Source organism: Coffea arabica, chromosome 11e (genome assembly GCF_036785885.1).
Source record: "Coffea arabica cultivar ET-39 chromosome 11e, Coffea Arabica ET-39 HiFi, whole genome shotgun sequence".
In the NCBI taxonomy this organism is placed as follows: Eukaryota; Viridiplantae; Streptophyta; class Magnoliopsida; order Gentianales; family Rubiaceae; genus Coffea; species Coffea arabica.
In genome coordinates, this window is record NC_092331.1 from 52949882 (window position 1) to 52969774 (window position 19893).

The 19893-nt window shown below is 35.2% G+C and overlaps 3 protein-coding genes across 4 annotated transcripts; all 3 read right to left on the reverse strand.

Annotated features, from left to right (window-relative positions):
- Positions 1-2129: 2129 nt before the first annotated feature.
- Positions 2130-4243, reverse strand: LOC113718488 (tabersonine 16-hydroxylase 1-like). Its single transcript, XM_027243390.1, has 4 exons — positions 3734-4243; positions 3516-3644; positions 2378-2571; positions 2130-2304 (listed from the first exon to the last, which is right to left on the reverse strand). Exons 1-4 carry the CDS (start codon positions 4241-4243, stop codon positions 2130-2132), a joined length of 1008 nt encoding a protein of 335 aa, XP_027099191.1.
- Positions 4244-6941: 2698 nt separating this feature from the next.
- On the reverse strand, positions 6942-13760 carry LOC113719123 (two-component response regulator ORR21). The gene is made up of 6 exons (XM_027244192.2): positions 13486-13760; positions 11431-11583; positions 10962-11354; positions 10695-10771; positions 7663-8856; positions 6942-7351 (listed from the first exon to the last, which is right to left on the reverse strand). The coding sequence occupies exons 1-5, from the start codon at positions 13616-13618 to the stop codon at positions 7663-7665; spliced, it is 1950 nt and encodes a 649-aa protein (XP_027099993.1). The 5' UTR covers positions 13619-13760; the 3' UTR covers positions 6942-7351.
- Positions 13761-15649: 1889 nt separating this feature from the next.
- Positions 15650-19137, reverse strand: LOC113719124 (two-component response regulator ORR21-like). 2 transcript variants are annotated; one of them, XM_027244193.2, is made up of 5 exons: positions 18806-19137; positions 18167-18319; positions 17690-18094; positions 17436-17512; positions 15650-16954 (listed from the first exon to the last, which is right to left on the reverse strand). In XM_027244193.2, the coding sequence occupies exons 1-5, from the start codon at positions 18936-18938 to the stop codon at positions 15869-15871; spliced, it is 1854 nt and encodes a 617-aa protein (XP_027099994.1). In that variant the 5' UTR covers positions 18939-19137; the 3' UTR covers positions 15650-15868. The 2 variants fall into 2 exon arrangements, with proteins under 2 accessions (XP_027099994.1, XP_027099995.1); XM_027244194.2 differs by having other exon boundaries at positions 18820-18968.
- Positions 19138-19893: the final 756 nt, after the last annotated feature.

Below are 19893 nucleotides of genomic sequence, written 5' to 3' on the forward strand. Positions count from 1 at the left end.
AACTTTGCTAATCTCCTTGCAAAAAGTTATTCCAATTTTGTGTTTTCCTCAATGCCTAAACAGAAGAATCTTACCATTTATCAATCAAATGTCTAGTGCAATTACACCTACTATTTCACCTGCTAATCTTTTAAAGAATCCTCTCTTGTGGGGAAGTAGGCATGTTGGTGTTTGTGGCCAAAATTTTGGCGTTCAATTAAACTTGGTGCATGTTCTGGTTGGGGCGCTAGACCAGGCCGGAGTGGGGATTAGTCGGGCCGCCTTTACGGACTTGACCCGGACACCCCACTCCGTCGACAAAAAAAAAAAAAAAAAAAAAAAAAAAAATTAAACTTGGTGCATGTGCTATACCTTCATGGACAGAAATGGTCAATAGTGACAACTGACAAGGATGACCCAGAAGAGTAGGGTAAACCACTTTCTGTATCTTTATCTTGCTTTCATGGATCTCGTGTGTGGGACTCTGGGCCTGTTATGAGGCTGATTTCTTACCTCTGAAATTTCTCAACAAATGTTGCTCATGTTTTTTCTTTTGGCCTGAAATACTTGTCCAGTTTCAGATCTTTTGTCAACAGAGAGAATCCGTTCCCTAGATGCCACTTTAATTTTCTTGGAATCATTTTTTTTTTTTGGAACCAAACAAGAATAGTGGAATCTAATCTACTAGATTCCACTATCAAACGTTAGACATATCAATGGTTAAGATTTGTGTTGAATCTACCACGTCCAAACCCAAATTTAATAAATTTTATCCATGCATAAATCCAGATTCTCGTGGGTTTGAAAGAGAAAACCTAAACCTAGACGTGTGAGGGTTTAAAAGTACTTTTATAACATGCAAATAAATTAAAAATAAAAAATGATAAATGTGAATCGCAGAGATAATAATATTATACAATTACCATTTTCAAGTGACAAAGTTAGCATTCAAGAATATTGCATCCAAGAATTATGAATTAAAAGTAAGAGATATTATTAACTAATTAGTTATACTTGCTTCAAGGTCTAGATTTGGGTCTAGACCTGAATTATATGATTATGCATGCAACCATGGATGTTTACAATTAAACTTTATTAAGTCATTGGTAAAATGTGACTACACATAATTTTTTTTTTCTTTTTTTCCAAAGTATGTAGTTTTTTTTTTCTTTTCTTTGTATACGTAATCCAAACAAGATGGTTAGAAACGATTTTCTCTACTTTAATTTACTCTGTGTTTTTCTATTAAAATCATTTCCTTTCTATTAACCTAAACATCGCCTGAGAGTTGTTATTTTTTATTACAAATGATGGAAATTTCTTAGTAATAACGTGAAATGATGGACCTTATAAGTGAAAGAAATAATTCAAAAAACATAACATATTTTAGCATATTTTATATTTTTTTTAATCCATTGTGATTTTTTTTCCTTAGAGAGGCCATATTTTGTCTTGTTCAAGTCTTGTTCAAAATCTTCCAAATTCGAATACTAAGAGTACAGAATTCAAGATGTAAATCTTGATTCCAAATTAACAAAATTTCCTCTCCAATTCTTCAATTTTGCTATTTTATGCAGTTCAATGGAAAGTAGCCATTGTTATTGAATTCTACTGTGCTCATGCTAGTATTGTAATTTGGACAGCAAGCCCAACCGCATTGGCTCCCAATCCCGAAGATGCACTAGATGGCGGATGACTTCACCTAACTTGAAATCGGCTAAATTGGTTTGTTTGGATAGTGAAATTATCTCAAATAATATTTCGCTTGCATTATAGATACATTTTTCAACCCACTTTTTTATCTCACATACATTACATCACAAAAAGTACTGCAGTAATTATTTCAAATAATATTTTAAATAATACCCAATCCAAACAAACCCAACCGAGCAAGCTCACGAGCTGCCCCTTTACGAGTTACGACAACTCCATCTGACCAAAACCAAGTTACAAGAATTTGAATTGGTTTGACACAGAAAAATTAATACCATGAAAAGGAAGGGTATATCGCAAATGGGCAACCCTATAGAGGCCATTTATCCATTCTCATGCAGGAACGAGTGCAAGGAAGCTGAATCAAGAGCAGATCATTTTTCGGCCTCGTTGTCACTCCAAAGATCAGAGTCATGTCTAATTCTTCTGGTTTCAGATCACCATTGTGCAAGAGCCAGCCCAACAGTTGGTTGACAAAATGCTATGCCTGGACAAATTCTTCTTCCACAGCCAAATGGGATGTACTCAAAATCATCTCCTCTGAAATCAATTTTAGCATCAAGAAATCGCGAAGGATTAAATTTCTCAGGTTCACTCCAGTACTGGGGATCTCTGCCAATTCCCCATGCATTAACGATAATTCTTGCATTCTCTTGGCAATAAGAGTGGAACACTTGGGTGTAGCCTCAGGATCTCTTCAATGATTGCACGCAAGTATTTGAGCTCATGAAGGCGTGATTCATCAACATTTCCTTTGTCATTGAAGATACTTCTCACCTCATCTTGTGCCCTTTTCATTATTTTTGGGTTTTTGATCGTTTGCGAAATTGCCCACTCCATGGCCGTTGCTGATGCCTCACTACCAGCAGCAAAAATGTCCTGAAACATAAACAGAACATCTTTTTTTTTTACCAGTGATTACATATTTTACTAGACCACAAGATTCGAAGATACATAAAAAAAATTTCATTCCTTGAAAATTGTATTTCAAGATTAATCCCGTCCATCTGATTTCAAATTAAACTCATTCTCGCCACTACCTGCACCCTAGAAGTCAAAAGTGTGACTGTAGGAGCCCCAGGCCCGTGCATTGACATCACACAAAGATATTCTGTGCAAAACCGTTCGAAAAATACTCCTATAAATTATTTATCATTGAGATATTCGCTCCGTCTCGTAAAAATACACTCACTTTCTTTTCGTGTCTCTTCCAAATTATAGGCTTATTTCCTTTTCTAAAGAGTAGTTAGTTTATTATTTTACTAACATACCCGTATCTAATGTACATATAGTTATTAGCAAATGCACCACTCCATTAGTTAATTATTCTACTTGGAATATTGAACACAACACTAATAACTAGATTTACCATTTATAGGAAATAGTAACATGTGCCACTTACTTTGAAAGAATGATCTAATATTAATAAAGGGCATTTGAGGAAAGTAGAAACAAAAAATAATTGTTGTAATTACATTAACTAAATTTCTTAATTTATTTGTAAATAGAAATAGGCCTATTTTTATGAGACGGAAGGAGTAAGCATGTAAAAATAGTGGGAACCCAATCACTAAACAGATGTCATACTAGTGGACGGAATTCACACTTTTAGGCTAATTTCACCCCCCCTCCCCCCCACCAAAACAAAAAAGAACTCTTAGACACTTTCACGATTATTTAAATTCTAAAATATAAATAAAAATTCAAACAGTTTTATATTTGTCTGTAATGTTGCTGAAATCCCTAATCCTAGAAACAACAAAAAAAATTTTGTGGACGAGCATGCAAAGCTTAAAAAACTATTGAGTTTGAATTTTACTTACTAGGATAACTGCTTTGATGTTTGTATCAGTTAGTTGACGTTCAAAGTCACCAGATTTCTGAATATTGAGAAGAACATCAACGAGAGCCTCCCTACCTCCTCCACCATCCTGTTTTCCTACTTCCACTTTCTGTTTATGGTCATCGAGAATATTGTCTCGAGCATTTTATCAGCCTGCTCGTGTCCTTTCTCCAATTTAAGCCTTAGAGGATTCATCACTTGAAGCAACTTAATAGAAGGGTACATATCCGCTAAGCTGAACCCTGACGCCAGACTACTGGTTTCAGCTATAAGCTGTATAAAATTTTCTGTGTCTTTGTTTCTTTTTTCAAATGCTGCGTGACTCCTGATGCTATAGGTGAGATTGAAAATGCTTCTGCTTAAGTTGAAAATCGATCCCTTTTGTGAATAAATCAAATTAATGAGATTGAAGACCTCATCTTCTCTAATCGATTTGAAAGTTTGCACGCGCTGTGGACTGAGAAGTTCCATGTTGCAGATTTTTCGCAATTCTTCCCAGTATTTGCCATAGGGAGAGAACATAATGCCACTGAAATTATAAGAAGTAATCTTGAATGCCACATGTGTTTTAAAAATTTCTTTGGCCATTTCAGGTGAAGTGACAACAATGGTTGAAATTTCACCAAACTTAAGGTGCATCACTGGTCCATATTTCTTTGCTAAGTCTCTGAGCAAATGATGGATTGGGGAGTCAAAGAGTCGTTGCATGTTTCCTATGATAGGCAGTGGTTTAGGCCCCCGGGGGAAGCCTCAATCTTGAGTTTTTCCCCGAGGGTCTTTCGAGGACTTTGACTACCATGAAATAGAAGACAAGGAAAGAAGTGAGGAAGAGAATGAAAGCTATTGAAGATTGAAGCAACAAAAGTGCAATTTGAGTGATCGATGTTTGCTTGGTGAAGTACTGGTTTTATAGCTGATGATACATTTAAAAATCACTTATTAATTTGGCATCGCCAGAAATTATCAATGTTTTAAAAGGTGAGTGCATTGGGCGGAGCGCTTTACGTCCGTCCAAGTGGGACGAAATCCCTGAGACGTGGGATGTAAGTCTCACAAATTTTGATTTTATAAATATATAAAAAAAAATGTAAAATAATACTACAAAATTATAATATTCATACATATATGTGTGTATATATGTTACTAATAAATATAAAAAAATTGATAAAATTAAGAAAGTTTCAAAAATATTATTGTTGTCTAACAAGTAAAATCACAACTTAATTCTAACTCATACATTAGCCATCTAGAATCATGTTAATAAAAAATATTTAGATTTTGGAATCAAAAGAAAAGGCAAAAAAATATGAAACAAAGTCATGGATGCTTTTTTTTTTTATCCTTCTTTTGGTAGGTGAGAAAATTTAAATTCAAAATCTCTTATTTACAATTCTTCTCATCTTATAATCCAATCTAACTCTTCCCGATTGAGACCGGAGACATGAGATAGGTTAGAAGTCCTTTTTCAACTTTTTATTTGGCAAGTCTTTTTTCAACTTACCACAAAATAAGTCACACTGGGCCCATATTTTAGCAAACTAATACGGAAGTGTTGCTGTTAACAAATTATTCTTTCTTTCACAGCTAAGTATGATTGTTTGCAGATTCCACACTCTCCTTTCTGGGATGATTTGGTTTTTTTTTTTTTTTTATTTTAACCAATCATCACATATCTACAACTACTACTGACCTACAGGTAAGGATGGCAACGGGTGCGGATACCCGCCCCGCGGGGGTGTATTGGGGCGGGGGGAAATTTTTTCCCCTGTTTAGAAACGAGGCGAGGGACCCCCAGCCCGCCACCCGTTTAGAAAAAAAAAGATATATATATATATATATATGTGCATAATTATATATATAATGATATTATCAATTATACTACTAATTATGCATGTCTATTAATAAAAATTATTAATTATTTTTACTAAATTTATTAATACATTTATATTAAATTCCTAACTAAACTTAATACAATAACATTTTCTTCTAAAAAAACACAATAATAATTAGTGATTGTATTTGTATCAAAAGTAAAAACTTGATTATTTTAGTTATATTTGTTTTATCATATTAGATTGTATTCGAATAACTTTTGTTTAATTATTTTTATGAGTTTCAATTGTGAAGTTGCATTGAATAATAATTTGATGATATATTGATATTTTAGTACTTGATTATTTGCTCAAATTTAATTATAATAAAAAAATTTTAACCCCACAGATGCCCCCGCTGAGGAAACAGGACGGGGCTGGGCAAGCGGGGGATGGGGGACGGGTGGGAGAGGGATCCCCCGCCCCATTGCCATCCCTACCTACATGGAGGGGACAGATCCAATTGAATCATAAAAAATTCAAAAGGAACTGAACGCCACCAAACCCATCCTAAGATTATTTGAATTTTTTTTTTTTTTTATCAATCATCACATATCCATAACTATTACAAATCTATAAAGGCACTGCACTTGGGCATTTTTTTTGGTCCCCTATTTTTTTTCTGGGATAATTAATTGTATGAATTTCCTCTTAATTATCACTGACTTGTGCTTTACTCTCTTGAACATTTTTTTAAATAATTAACCACCTTAATGATATATTCGGACAAAACTGTCTTTGCATTCAGAAAATGTTAATGATAGTCCTTTTTCTTTGTTTTTTTTTTGGGGTTGTTTGTGTGGGGGGGGGGGGGGGGTGTTTGTTTTACGTGGAGTATCATTTTATTCCCAAAACAGATTACAATAAGAAGTTCAGAACTTGGCAGAAGCCAAACTAACAACACTGTCCAAAACAAACAAACTAGTACTCTCATTCATTTCAAGTAAACAAACAGAATACACTCACACTAAGAGGATACGGATCCAAATTTCATGCTTCATTTGTCAATAAGTATTTGTATTCTTCACTAAATTTACAACCATTCCTTATTAGGCAGTTATTTGGTCTTTTATTTTTTTTCTTCCTTTTACCCTTCACTCCCTCTTGAATTTTCCCATTCAATTTCCTACTACAATATTGACCTTCTTTCTTTTCTATTTAAATATCTGCAGCATAACACAACTACCTCAATTAGATATGAGAAAAGCATAGTTTCAATTGTACTCAATTTTCTAACTCTATTAACAAGTAATCAATAGACTAGCAGCATTCCAGCTCAGCCATCCACAAGCAACCGTAGCAAATTACTTTGGTTATTCTAGCTATGGTTTGCATTCTGAGATATGTTGATAGAACCATAAAACATGATGTTCAACTCCTTATATAGGGTTACTTTCCACAATATACATCCCATTTTAGGATAAACATACGGGCACCACAATCACGTTTAGGCCAGGTAACAACAGAAAATTTTGACCATTATGCAGCTTGCTCACACTACTATAAAATAAGTGAACAATTCTGAATCTCCAATGTGACCAATAAGGCAATAACTACACAATTATGTCGGCTAGGTGCCTTGAAGATGAATGGTTCCATACATAATTTAAATTTTTGACTTAAAAAACTTATTGCTAGAAACTAAAAAAAAAAAAAAAAAAGCTGGTAACAATGCCAGATTGTATGTTGATACTGTCTAATCATCACTACCAAGACAAGTTCTAGAATAAATACAAAGAGCTGAATGAATGTACCACTTTCTACTCAAATTTTATACAAGGATTAAATTTTCAGAACCTGAAACTGAATTCTCCGGACAAATGCTGACATGACTAGTTGTAGGCACTCAAGGAACACAGATCCTCATGTTCACGTTCGGAACCGAACAACTCTGCATCATGGTAAATTAGAGCTGCCCAGTTTCTTATCAACGCACTCCACCAGCCTAAAAAGATGCACCAACAGAAAATCTAAGATAGTTATTCAATTTAAGAGCCAAAACTGGTGCATCTGTATTTCTACATCCTGACTGAACTGCAAATTAGATCAGACATCCACCCCAAGTGAGAAACAATGACTTCATTGCTTTGAGAAAGTAACTCAAACGACTTAGACTTCAGAAATATACAAGACATATTACTGTAAAAGATACTAAAAATTCAAAAGCCTCAGAAAATATAAGATTGTAAGCATTTCTTTGCCAAAACCCAGTAGCAGATGTAAGCACATTCATGCACGCACGTCTAAAAACTTTACCTAATCTGAGAAGACACTCATAACATCAGCAGGGGAAAGACGCCGTAACATGGGAGCTCCCACTTTAGCATTTTCAACAAGGTTCATGCTCGGCTCCTGCTTCACGTTGTTTGCATTGTTCTCTCCATACATCTTTTCTTGATTCAGGTTACCAACTGGCAAACCAGCTTCATCCACAGCAAAACGACTAGGAATTGATGTCCCTCTTCCAACAAAGGCAGTACTCTTAAGCATTCCATGATCAAACATTTGCCCAGAAGTATCATAAGAGTCTTGCAGAGCTGACATATTAGGAACAATGGCTGACAACTGTCTGGCTGGGCCAAATCTTGAGGCTGAATTCTGAACATGAATGCCAACACCATTATCTGCATTGACAGATCCAGATGACAAGGTTGGAGAGATTGAACCAGCACCAGATAGCCCACCAAGCATGCTTGCAGGTTTAATTTCCACATCTCCCATCCTCCCAGAGTTCAATGAAGAAATATTTGATTGAGGCGACAGAATGCTGTAATCTATGATGGAAGTTCCACTAAGGCTGCAGCTTTGATTGACAGAAGCAAGGCCATTTCCTGTGTGGAAGTTGGCTGAAGAATGGGAGGGAACCACAAGACAAGAAGGCTGTACATTAATCAAACGACTAGGCTCTTGAAGTGTAGAATGTTTCTGTGGTTGTTCTTGCTGCTGTCTATGCTGTTGTTGCTGACGCTGCATTACGCTCAACATCACATTACCATTCTGAGCGGTTAAACCAGCAAAGCTATCACAATTACCCATATTAACGAGGTTTTTTGATGGCCAGGCTCCAGGTCCAGAATGAGTATTATCAGCAGAAGTAACAGTTTGAGAAAATTGCTTGGACATGTTGGATGGGCATTTCATCAATGGCTGGCCGTAAGCAACATTCTGATCAAGAGCTATGCACTTGGATACTGGCAGAGATGCTTGTAGTAAATTTGTTTGGTCCATTCCAGGCAATACCAGGTTACCCGTTGGTCGATTTAAAAACTCGGCATGCAATGCTGCCAAAGTTTGTGGTGGAATATTACCAGAGGCAGCCAATGCTTGAATATCAAACCTTCCCAGTGAACCTACTTTTGGATTTGGCTCCAGCGCCCCACAAAAGGAACTCGGAAGGCCAGCCTGCTGTTGGGCTACTCCACTTAACCTTTTTAAATACAGTCTAAATTTCTGCAATACAGATTATGAAAACGCTTCAAGGATTCATATATCGAAAGCTAAAGTTATGACAAGCAACGGATCATGAATTCTACCCGATGGTAGTATTATCAGGTCATGGAAAATGACATGATAGACCACCAGTAGCTTAGGACATGCAACCCAGATATTTGCAATCAAGTTGTACATGATAACTACAATGCATGCCATGGCACGTATGCAGACTTTCATCTCAAACTTGACACAATAAATACCATAAGCATGCACGATTCTTTATCTAAAGGTGCAAGGTGAAAAGGATAACTGATTAAGACACTTAACTTGTGTTAATGATGCATTTCAAATCACATGCATACACAAGGAGAACAACAAACAGAATCAAGGTGTGCAACTAATTGGAAACCGAACTAACTATGACGCATTCTTAAAATGTTTATAATCAATAAATAATAAAGACTAGAATCTGTTTTATAATCAATAAACAATAGAGACTAGAATCTGTTTTTAGCTTATCACCTTAGCTTTTTGGCCCTCCTTTAGCATAATTTAAGATAAAAGAAGTAGATTACGAGAAGCAACCCCAAGTTACCTTTGCAAGTGCCTTTTGACATTTGAGTTTAAAAGCAAATACATGCTTTCAACATTTTTCACATCCTTTGTAATATTCACTTTCATTTACACAGATATGAAGCATATGAAAAGGACAATAGGCTTCAAGCAGAGGAGAGCCTGTTCTTCTCTCCTCTAGTTGGGTGAATTTGTTCTTCAGTAACCAGAATCTCAACTGCCACGTCTGTTTTAGTTAAAACTCCAAAAACCAAGAAAATAAACAACATTAAGATGTATTTACAGTGAAAGGCACGACATACTTGTCATTATTAGTCATGATCCACCCCATAAGCTGACACACACTATCAACCGCGCCGGGGGGGTGGGGGGGAACTTAAGTGTCAAATTGTTTCTCAATTATTTGAAACCTATCCTTTGGTATTTGAGGAATTTGAAAAACCTTTGAGAAGGAAGACAGCAAACAAGGCAAAAGTAGATGCTAGACACTTTTTACCACAAGCACAACCACCCTAATGTGCAAGCGTACAAGATTAACTCCATGTCCTAGAAAAGGTAATATTTATCTCAAACATATGATACACGAAAATTTTAAGCAACGCAGAAGTTCTTACTATCACTAAAAAGAGTTAAGCTTATATGCACAAGTAGCTTTAGATAATATGTCTCGCACTCTCATATTGCTGCTCTCCTTTCAACTTTAGAATCAGTTACCTAGCTATGATTAAACCCAAGCAGAAACCTCCCAGTCAAAAAGAGCAGAAAAATCCATGATTCTATTTATTTCTTTATTTATGAATGAGTAAATTATCTTTTCAAAAATAATGTCAAAGTAAATCACAATTCTACCAAATTAGAAAGCTCTGTACAAGAGGGCACTTCTCATAATATCTCATTTTTCGTAAGAATATGTGCATGTGAAACAGAAATTGCATATGACTTTTCCAGCTCTATAACGGTGGGTTTTTTTAGTTTTTGTTGTGGGGGTGGGGGGGGGGGGGACTTCTAATGCTATTCAGTTTTGTCCTCAGTGATACTCAAGAACCTAGCTACTTGTTGATTATTCAATAGCCAAAAAATGCTCCTTTCTTCCACATTTCACCAAGAGGTGGAAGGGCTTAATCATGTTATTCCACCTGCAGAAACAATGGATGCTATACATATCCCGTTCTAATCTTGCATCCACCAATTTTGATAGTTCTATGTACACAAAAAGTCAAATACAAGGAAGGGAAAATATCAGATGTCAAGAAAAAAAATTCTAATCTGCCATAGATTCCAACCTGCAAATGGCTTGCCACGTTCTCTCTTGTTAATCCTGGTACATTCATCAATTCCAGAATCCTCTTCGGCACAGCCTCTATACAAGGAGACACAAAGTTAGGAAAAAAAAAACCCACACAAGAAAGCAACAAAACAAGCACCAAGAACATAAATACCATAGCTACCTATCTAAACTTTGAGAAAAACATATAATTTAGGAAAAGGTAGACCGGAACTACCAAAACCAATACTGACATGTATTTAAAAAAAAAGGCAAAAGTTCATACTATCAATCCCCAGGTGGTTGACGGCACTAACAAATTGTTGATGAAGCTCAACCGACCAGACTACACGTGGCTTCTTTGAAGTAGTAGGGTCATCATTTTCTATCTCGGTATCATCTTCTTCTTTAGTATCTTTCCTTCTCTTCAATGATTTTTCAGCTGCTCCTTCATTAAAAGAAGAAGTATATTCAGCATCATCAATTCCATTTTTCGGCCAATCATTATCTTCCGGGCCACCCGAGTGCTCATGTTCTTTACCCACATTACATCTTTTTCTAACTACATGCTGCCAAATATTCTTCAACTCTTCTGTACGTATAGGCTTAATCAGATAATCGCAAGCTCCATGTCTGATTCCCCTCATGACGAGGCTGGTTCTGTCATCTCCAGACATCACTGCAGAACAGAATAGGTTGTTAAGTAAAAAAAGAATTTTAGACTATCTGAGCTAGCAAAAAGAAATTCCACTTACTTATGACAGGAAGGTCCATTTCCAAGCCAACAAGCTCAAGAAGTTTAAAGCCATCCATATCGGGCATGTGAACATCACTCAGCACAATATCAAAAAAACCTTTCCTTTCCCTTAAGAGGTTCAAAGCAACAGTAGCCTGGGAACAAGTGGTAACTGCAAGTAACTCCACATTGTCAAATAAATCAAAGGACATAGTAGTTCATAAATGAGAGTAGGCATTAAAGAGAACCAAGAAAAGAGAAAGTAAAACAACTCTGTACTATTTCTCCCTAACAGTGACTGATGGTTTAGAACAACTACCAAATGCAAAAAAATCTAAATCATCAAAGATCTTGATGAGAACTTGCACAAATTCATTGGCATATAATAAAAATGCCAAGGTAATAAATTTAGGATTCTTACACAATTTTTTGGCAAAAGAACATCATGATCCAAAAGCATGAGCACAAAAGAATAATCACTTTTAGTTAGCTTAAATTTTTACTTGTGTTTATTTTATTCTTATTTGACAAATGGGGAAAGGAGGATAAAAGTGAATGATTTAGATTTTGGTTATCCTTAATTAAGTACCAGAATTTATTCTGAATGTGATTTTGAAGCATAACTTGGTAATGATGGGCATAACATCTTTTTGTTCCTTTCTGTGAACTATGTTCCACTGAGGACGTTTTAAATGAAAATTTTCTTTAAGTTTCAATGCCAAAAAAAAGGACTCCTAAATGATCTTTTTGATAGTTTGCAATACACATGGAAGGAAGAATGTCAAAAATCTATACAATCTTTTTCTTAAATAAAAAAATGAATTTCCTCCTTTACTGACCATACACAATTGAAAAAGAGGAAAACAAAATGTTTAATGAAGTATGACCACAGTAGGTTAACTAATTTGATTCCAAAGATATGCTGGAGAAATTGTAACACTTCCATTCTCAGTCTATAAGTATTTCAAAAGAAGCAGGATATTCATAACTAATACTTTCTGAATAAGCAAAGTTAATATATCTCGACACCCAATCAAAAAGGACAATAGTTCAGGAAAGTTAATGCAATTTTTGTTTGCTTTACAGGTTGAGTATTAGAAGGAAACATCATTGATTGTACAAACTGAAAGAGGCAAAATACTATGACATAAAGTAAATAAAACATTATGTTAACTTCCTTAACAAAAGCAAGAGATTTTATATGACAAGGAAAACCAATATGGCCTTCTGTTACATGTTGTATGATACATAATAGAATATAAGAAAGGTAACCCTTCACTTTGAAAGCCTTAAAAAATTGTTCGAAGCTTCCAATTTTCACATAAAAGAAACACTCAATTATGCGCTGGAACCAATATTCCGGAGACCCAAATCATATACATATGAGAAATGGGAAATTCATGTCCAAAAGGTAACTAGAATCTACATTAAACATTAAAAAGCTCCTTGTTTTAGAATAAGGAGCACCCATTAGTCATGATCATCATCATGTCTGAATACCGGAAAGTAAAATCATCTATCAAAATCATGTCAGAGGAATAGTAAACAAGATCAAGGGAGTTAACTTAGTATCACTCAGTGTCAGATTGCGCCATTCAGTTGAGAAGAAAACAAAAAGGAGGGGGAGGGGAGGGAGGGAGGGAGAGGAGGGGGGCTATTGAATTAAAAGGAGGACTTATCATATTCCAAACAAAATGACACAAGTAGAAAGCCAACACTGCAGCTCGACCTTTTCACATTTCTTAATCCTTTCAACCGTATTCAGGAATATATATCTAAATTCACTCCAAACCTTAGTAAAACAAAACCAAAAGCAAGAAACGAAAAAGGAATTGAAATGATATTATTCCTTCTCAATTACTTTTCTCTTTACTAAATACATAAATCAAATCAAGCCCTAATACCCAAAAATCAGCAATACATACAAGTTTCACACAGAAGTAGTAATAAACCACTGACCAAACCATAAACTCATAAAATTAACATTTTTTTTTCGGGCAACACATAAACTTAACTTAAAATACAGAAAACAAAAAAGAAGAAATAAAATAAACTTTGCAAAATTAATTCTGACCCATATACAGGCACTTCCGAAGCATTTGCTCAAGAATTCTCAAACAAATGATGTCATCGTCCACCACCAGAACCTTTAACCCTACCGGAAACTGCTCCGGCACCGGTACCGCCTCATTACAAGCACTCGCCATTAAACAATTATTAATTCTAAAAAAAAAAGAAAACGAAAAACCAAAAGCTCAAACTTTACTGGAAACCCTTTCGAGAATATTAACAAAATGAGCTCAAAATTGAAGTGAAACCCCCAAGGGCAGTGGGATTATTATAGGGAAAATGATAACAAGGCATAATGATGATCAACGGTGGTGAAATGACTAGTTTGACCTCGATAGAAAGGGTTTCTGGGTAAGAATTTTGTGGGGAGAAAAAGGGGGGATTTAGGGAAATTAGGGTTTCTTTGAGTGGAATGATTGAGAAAATTAGGGAAAAGAGGTTTGAATTGAAGGAAGGAACAAATAAGTCAACTAGGAGAAGAAGAAGAGAAAAAATGGATAATGGGAGAAACAAAAGGAAATTTGTTTTGAATTGTCTTATTTGCCATATATACCACTGAAGATTGGACTCGGGAGACTGGGGAGAGAGAGAGAGAGAGAGATATTTATATATACACATGTAAGGGGACGCCTCCGTGGAGAGTGAGTGTGTGTTAATTGCAGAAACGACCCTTCTGAATTTTTTTCTTTTAATAAAAAGTTTGATTGATTTTAACTTTGATAATCATTACGAGTTACATCATGACTATTTTTCAAGTATTTTGGAGATCCTCTAATTTTTAGTCTTCGAATTTTGTTTTGGGTCGATGATTAGGATAAATGTGTCGAGCACATGGTACAAATGCAAATGAGTACAATCAATAAACATTTTAAACTAATTTGAGTAGTTTAACGAATTTGAAATTATGTTCAAAATTAGTTTGCTCATGTTTTGAGTCAAAGTAGAATGAATTTTTACCGAGTCAAGATTACGACAGCAAGCTAAAGTAATTTGAATTATTTGCACGTAATTTTCAGATATACTACTCTTATCCAACTAAATCCCTATATAATAATTCAATTTAGCATTTTAATTTAATGGATTCAAATCTTAATAGTTTTATATGTGTTTAATAACAAAAAAATAAAGCATCTAAATTAATTACATAGTACTGAATTTTCAAAACAAAACTTGCTTCATAAATCATTCACTCATCACTTAATGTGATATACTTAACAGATTTAGATTTTAGATTTCAATTTTATCAAATGCACTCTAAGCTTTGCAAGATAAAAAGGTAAATGAATGCTAAAAATGGTTAATGGTTGATTGATTAGTTTAAAGAATCAATCTTGTGCATTAAAAAAAAAAAGAATCAATCTTGAACAAAACCCCTATCGAATTAAGATCAATCGAATATAGAATACTAGCATTTTTCGTTTTTTTTTTTTCAAACGTTTGAATAAGTTTTCATCACTTATGGAAGTTCACTTTTTGCACCCTTTCTATGTGATTAACCATAATGGAAGAAGCCCGTGAAGAACTTATGTTATGATCTCCAAATTAAATTTAGTGTTATTTATGACTCTCATAAATTTCTTTTTCTCAAATCTTAGTGAAAACTCAAACATCAAATTAAGAGCTTTTACATGGAGATCAGGTGGTTGATTCATGCTGAAAATGTAGCAACAAAAGCTATGTTTTGCAATTTCTACTCCAAAAAGAGAGGGTTAAAAATGTTTGATGTACTCAATGTTTAGCAAGATAAAAATAATCCAATTCTCTTGGGACAAAGATAAATTATTTTAAAAGAATAGATAACCCTTTATTTTTTTGAAGGTGTAAAGCACTTAAATACAAAAAGTAAATGTGTACTTATTCAAGAAAAACTTGAGAATTTGGAAATTTTCAATGCCATTATATAGTTGTACCCTTTGTCAACTCGGCCACAATGAGGTCGGCTGTACTTACTAGTCGGTCTAACAGTCCAAAAAGCACCCACGTCCCACTCACACTTTAGTGGTCTACATGGACTTTGGAGGTTGAAATATATGTCAACCCAATCTAACTTGATGTTCCCAAAAAAAAGAAAAAAAAAAACCCTGTCTTACTTGGAAATGTGTAACCAATATTTGAACTAAGTTGATGCTATATTCAGTCACTGTTTGTATAAAAATTATACATAATAATTGAGTTTCTGATACGATTTTATACAAATAGTTAATAATACATCACAATTTATACGATTGTCCTCAAGCCAAAAACTCACAAAATAGTAATGTCCTTACATTGGATATTTCTTAATTCTGATACTAAAGCAGTTTGAAAGTAACTAAATGTCTAAAAATACTTGCCAGCATATCTATCTTATAAAGGAGTCAAAAGTAGACAAGAACAGCGTTTTGGGTTCAAAATGTAGTGCCAGAAGGAGAGCCAAAAATGAAGATGAAGAAGAGGACAACAAAAAATATGCAGATGTAGCAATGATGGAGGCATGTGCTCTTTCTCCAAGATAGGAAGCTCTTCTTTTGAAAGCAATCGTTGCAATTGTTCTCTCCATGCATCATTTCTTGATTTACATTGCTAACTGGCAAACCAATTTCATCCACAGTAAAACGATTAAGAATCGATGTCCATCCACCACCCAAGTCAGTGTTTTTAGGCATTCCAGGAGAATTCTGCAACACGGGAATATAAGGAACATGGACTGGCAACTTTCTGGATGGACCAAATGTTAAAGCTGAGCTGGGAACTTGCACGGCAACACCATTATTTGCGTCTACTGAACAGGCAGACAAAGCTGGAGAACCTGCAGCTGATGACCCGCCAAGCACGGTTGTGGATTTAAGTTGAGCATCTGCTGTTCTCCCAATCCCCGTAGCAGGAATATTTGACTGAGGCGAGACGATGTTGTAATTTATGATGGAACTCCTACCAGGGCTGCAATTTTGATTAGCAGAAACCAGGCTATTTACCACTTGGAAGCTGGGGGAAGAATGAGCTGGAACAACAAGATGAGAAGGCTGTACAGTGATTGAATAATTAGGCTTTGGAAGAATAGATAAATTCTGTTGAGGTTCCTGCTGCTGTCTCTGTTGTTGAAGTTGCGTCGTGCTCATCATTGAAGTACCATTTTGAGAACGTAAACCAGTAACATTATCACCAGCAACCATCTTATCAAGGTTTTTTGAAGACCAGGGATCAAGTCCAGAAATGGGATTGTCAGCAGCAACAGTCTGCGAAATATGCTTGGGTATGTTGGATGGGAATTGTATTGATGGTTGGGTGTACACAACATTCTGACCAAGCTCAGGATGAAATGCTGCCAAAGTTTGTTGTGGAATATGACCACAAGCAGCCAATGCTTGGACATCAAACCTTCCTGCTGAACCTACTTTTGGATTTGGCTCATCAATCCCACCACAAAAAGAACTGGGAAGGCCGCCCTTCTTTTGGACTACTGCACTTAGTCTCCTCAAATATAGTCTATATTTCTGCAGAACAGTAATCACCAAAAACTAATATATACGTATCTGGAATGCTAAAGGCAATTAAAAGAAACACATCAATTGAAAACAAAATTCTATCCGTTTGTGGACACTGAAGATGACATGACAGACTCTACTAATAGCATACGACTTACAATCCAAGTGCCCACAGAAAAGTTGCAGATGATGACTGCAATGGCAAGCCCGCACACATTCCACCAGCAATTAGACAATAACATACAACAAGCAAGAAAGAAAGAAGCAATAACATACCAATAGCATGCCTAGTATCCCAGCATTTTAGTAGAAAGAAAGAATATGACTTTTTATGAGCTTAAGCAAACATTTCAAATCAAGTGCACACAGAAAAACAGCAAAAGGAATAGGGGAGGTAACTATATGGAAAGAAGTAGCGACCAAGGGCCTGCCATGTGTCAGTTACAATCAGTTAATGGGGGTAAATGAAGATTTCATCGCAGAATCTAACCTGCAAATGGTTTGCCACGTTTTCTCTGGTTAAACCTGGCACATTCATCAATTCCATAATCTTCTTTGGTGTAGCCTCTGTAAAAGGAAACCTAAAGTTAAGCAAGAAACGGAGACTTTAAAAAGAGCAGCAAACATAGAAGTAATAGACAGCTGTCTATTTAGAATCTAAAAACAGGTTTAAGAAGAAAACTTAGACCAGAATTACAAAAGCATACTGATGCGTTGCAAAAGCTAAAAAACAAAAGTTCATACTATCAATTCCCAGGTGGTTCACAGCACTAACAAATTGTTGATGAAGCTCAATCGACCAGATTACAGGCGTCTTCTTTGAAGTAATAAGGTCATCTTTTCCTATTTCAGTATCATCTTTTTGTTTAGCATCTTTTCTCTTTTTTGTGGATGTTTCTGGTTCTCCATCTGCTCCTTTATTACCAAAAGAATAAGCATACTTAGCCTCATCACTTCCCCGTTTGCGATGATCATAATCTTCCATGGTATCCAAATGCTCATTCTCTTTTCCCTTATTGCATCTCTTCCAAACTACATGCTGCCAGATATTCTTTAACTCTTCAAAGCGTATAGGTTTAATCAGATAATCACAAGCCCCGTGCGTGATTCCCTTCATAACGATACTTGTTCTGTCATCTACAGACATCACTGCAGACCAGAACATATTATTAACAAAGCATTTTTTCAGCATGTAAGCCAGAGAAGACAAACATCACTTACTTATGACCGGCAGGTTCATTTCCAAACTAACAAGCTCAAGAAGTTTAAAGCCATCCATATCGGGCACATGGACATCACTTAGTACAATATCAAAAAATCCTTTCTTTTCCCTTAAGAGATTCAAGGCAACAGTAGCCTGGGAACAAGTGGTAACTGCAAGCAACTCCAGATCATCAAATCAATAATAATAAAAAAAAGACATAGCATTAAACTAAGCATTGGGTCAGAAAACAAACAGTGGCGATTCAACCATTGCTAAATGCAAGAAATTTGGCACCATCGATCAAAGACATTGATGCAGGAACTTTCACAAAAATATAATCTTAAACCAATTATTTAGATATAGTGACATAGAACATGTGAATAATTAACAAACGCAAAATTTTTGTTTGGTAAAAAGATTGGCTCATGAACCCAAGTTCTTGTTTTTTACCAAATGCATTGGAAAATTATTAAAGAACGTGAATAGTTTGACAAATTTCCATGATAAATAGGACTGAAAAATGACTAAAACACATATTCTCAATTTTTTTTTCACTTTTACTATATCAATTTTCCAGACTGGGAGAAAACTAATATACTCGTAAAAGAACTCAGAATACACGGAAAAAACAGAGATTTTGAAAAATCAATACCGACCCCTGTACATGCACCTGGTAAGCATTTGTTCAAGAATTTTCAAGCAGGTTAAGTCATCATCTACCACCAACACCTTTAACCCCGCCGGAAACGGCAGCGGCACAGGCAAGGCCTCCTTGCAAGCAGTCGCCATAGAGGAATGAAGTGACAAAATGGAAAATTTATTGCGCCAAAACTTTTGCGCCCAAAAGGAATCGGTCTCAGAAGTTGGAAGGAAGCTTTTGACAGTGGAGTATTAATTTAGAATGCGAGTGCGTAAATAGTGCAGAATAAAGGCGTGGAGCTGATCTCGGGTGGTGAAATGACTCGATTGTCCTTGAGGGGCTGTGGGAAGGGGGACTTGGAAAATAGAAATTAGAGATGCGAGGGAACCAAATCGAACACCGAATGTACCCCGAGTTTGAAGTGTAACATCTGAGGGGCTTGAGCTCGATGAACTTTTGATATCCAAATTCGAGCTAGGCTAGTGTAAAAAAAAAGGTGATTGAATCAAGTTCAAACTTCAAACCCGTTCAAGAAACAAATTGAGATCAAGTTCGAATTTAAACTACTCGAATTCAATTGATAAGATATGTAATTTGTTTTAAAAATATAAAATTTTAGATAATTTAATAATTAATTTATGTATTTAAAACATATATATATATATATATATATATATATATATATATATGTGTGTATGTATATATGAACTTGACAAGCTTTTGAGCGGAATGGCTAAATATTTGAGACTCAAGTAATTCGAGTGCGACTCAAACTTTGATTCAGCTATTCGCAAACAATTCAGTTCATTTGTCACCTCATTAGAAGGTGTGAGCTTTGGGGGTAATTTGGAAAGGAAAGTGAGGATTTGTGGCTAATTTAAAGACATGATTTGGAAAAGAAGGAAAAAATAGGGGAATGAGGTTTTGAATGTGTTTGTATAAAGTATTATTTGAAATAATTATCGTAACACTTTTTATAATGTGATATATGTGATATAAAAAATAATTAAAAATATTAAAAAATATATTTATAATTCAAACGAAATTTTATTTGAGATAATTTAGCAATTCAAACACAATTATTATTTTGTTTTTCTAGTACAA